The sequence below is a fragment of the Mesitornis unicolor genome, unplaced genomic scaffold (genome assembly GCF_000695765.1).
Source record: "Mesitornis unicolor isolate BGI_N332 unplaced genomic scaffold, ASM69576v1 scaffold29226, whole genome shotgun sequence".
In the NCBI taxonomy this organism is placed as follows: Eukaryota; Metazoa; Chordata; class Aves; order Mesitornithiformes; family Mesitornithidae; genus Mesitornis; species Mesitornis unicolor.
Window position 1 is genome coordinate 1 of NW_010192227.1, and position 2,568 is coordinate 2,568.

At 58.1% G+C, this 2,568-nt stretch overlaps 1 protein-coding gene across 1 annotated transcript in view; it reads left to right on the top strand.

Moving 5' to 3' along the window:
• Positions 1-338: 338 nt before the first annotated feature.
• Positions 339-2,568, top strand: part of DGUOK (deoxyguanosine kinase) — a gene marked incomplete at its 3' end in the record, with an annotated part of 2,889 nt that continues 659 nt past the window's right edge. The window contains 5 exon segments of the mRNA XM_010187013.1: positions 339-372; positions 590-696; positions 786-893; positions 896-969; positions 1,326-1,473. Of these exon segments, the coding sequence (XP_010185315.1) occupies positions 339-372; positions 590-696; positions 786-893; positions 896-969; positions 1,326-1,473 (471 nt within the window).

A 2,568-nucleotide genomic window follows, 5' to 3' on the forward strand; every position in this document is an offset into this window, starting at 1 on the left:
GAGGATTTAGGGTGCGATGAAGGTGGGAGGATTTGGGATCCTTGGGGGGGGTGCAGGTTCAATTTCATGTTTGTATTTAATACTTTTGCTGGTCTGCTTGGGGAGGGGGCACCTCGAAAACCTGCGTTACCCCATGGTGGAAGGAGGGCAACCCCAAAAACCTGTGTAATCCCGTGGTGGAGGGGTGGACACCCCAAAAACACGGGTAATCCCATTACGGGAGGGGGCGGGACACCCTATAAACCCACATTATCCTAAGGTGGGAGGAGGGACACCCCAAACACCCATGTAACCCCATGGTGGGACTGGGGAGCATCCTGAGAAACCCATGTAACCCTATGGCGGGAGGAATGGGGTACCCCAAAAACCCAGGTAACTGCATGGCTGGGGGGAGGTACCCCAAAAACCTGCATAACCCCATGGCGGAATCGGGGGGTACCCCATAAACCCATGTTATAGCACGGTGGGTGGTGGGGAGCATCCCAAAACGTTGTGTAACTCCATGGTGGGAGTGTGGGGGCACCCCAAAACCCCCAGGATTTGGGCAGGGGCCTTACCCTACGCTGTCGTCCCCTCCCCGTCCCCGCAGCCGTGGGGAAGTCGACCTTCCTGAAGCTGCTGGGTGCCACCTTCCCCTCCTGGCACCTGGTGACGGAGCCGGTGGCGCAATGGCAGAGGGTCCCGGCCGGCACCGAGGTAACGGCAGCTCCTGGCTGCGTTTTGGCACCGTTGAGTGCCACGGTGGGACCCCCTCGTCCCTCAGCCCCAAACCTCGTCCTTCACAGGGCGCCGTGGGCTCCACCAACCTCCTGCAGATGATGTACGAGGAGCCGGCGCGCTGGTCCTACACCTTCCAGACCTTCTCCTGCCTCAGCCGCCTGAAGGCGATGCTGACCCGCCGGTGCCCGAGGGGCATCCCGGGACCCCCTGCCCCGTGCGGGTCTTTGAGCGCTCCATCTACAGCGACAGGTACCTGTGTTAATGAGATGGGATAACGAGTGTTTGCACCGGGTTGTGTCCCCTGGGGTGAGCAGAGCTGTGGTCCCCAGTGAAAGCCAGAACAAGTTTAATTACAGAATTGGATAATTTAGGGGCTTTGTTATCCTCTAAATAATTCTTGCTCCTCACTGGTGGCTCAAAATCCTTGGGGTGATGGGTGAGCTGGGTTAGCGGTGACCACACTGATTTGGTCAGCCCCAAATTAAGGATTTCCACTTTAATTTCAGCACCTCTTGGTGCTAAAAGGAGGCAAAAACGGGCGTGGGGATGGCTCGGAGGTGCCACCGCCCGTGATGCCACCGCCCTGTCCCCTCTCCCCGTCCCAGGTACGTCTTTGCCCAGAACCTGTTTGAGGCCGGGCACCTGCAGCCGCTGGAATGGGCCATTTACCAGGACCTGCACGGCTTCCTCCTGCGCCAGCTGGGCCCCCGCGCCGCCCTCCACGGCTTCCTCTACCTGCGGGCATCACCCCAGGTGGGTGCTGGCCACAGCCCCCTGCCGCATATTCGGCAGGGAGCAGAGTGCAGGAGGTGTCTGGCTCGGCTCAGAGCCCGGTGAGCTCCTGGGATCGCCCAGATGTTGGGGTTTAACCATAAATTGGGGACGCAGATGAGTGGGGGCTGCTTCTGTTCCTGTGGGAATGGTGATGGGAGTTTTGCGGCGGGGCCTAGAGCGGATTTAGGGGAGAGTGGCAGCACCCTGAGGGGGTGCCCGGCTTCTGCCCCCCCCGGGGCTGCTTTGCTGGACACCAGCATCCACAGAATCACAGAATCCCAGACCGTTAGGGATTGGAAGGGACCTCAAAAGCTCATCCAGTCCAATCCCCCTGCCGGAGCAGGAACACCCAGATGAGGTTACACAGGAAGGCGTCCAGGCGGGTTTTGAATGTCTGCGGAGAAGGAGACTCCACAACCTCTCTGGGCAGCCTGGGCCAGTGCTTAACGTTCCCTTAACGTCCCGTCTCCCTGCATCCTGTGTCTCCATCTCCCATCTCCCCTGTTAACCTGGTTCACCCACATCCGTTAACCTCCTACCTCCCCCGTTAACCTCCTGTCTCCCCCCATTCCCTTACCCTCCCTCTCCCATCTCTGGTGTCTCCCGTTAACCTGTCTCCCTACATCCCATTAATTCCCCATCTTTCCCCTTAACTTCCTATCTCCCCCTATCCCATTAACCTTCCTCCTCCCCTGTGAGTCTCCTATTTCCCTGCATCCCATTAACATCCCATCTCTCCCATCTCTCCCATTAACCTCTCGTCTCCCCCATATCCCGTTAATCTCCCGTATCTCCTGTTAATCCCCTATCTCCCTGCATCCCATTAACCCCCCTCTCCCATCTCTCCCATTGACTTTCCATCTCTCCGGTCTCTCCTGTTAACTTCCCGTCTCCCTACATCCCATTAATTTCCCATCTTTCCCATTAACTTCCCATCTCCCCCCATCCTGTTAACCTCCCGCCTCCCCCGTTAACCTCCTATCTCCCCACATCCCGTTAACATCCCATCTCTCCCCTTAACCTACCATCTTCCATCTCTCTGATCTCTCCTATGAACCCTACCTCCCATTTCCC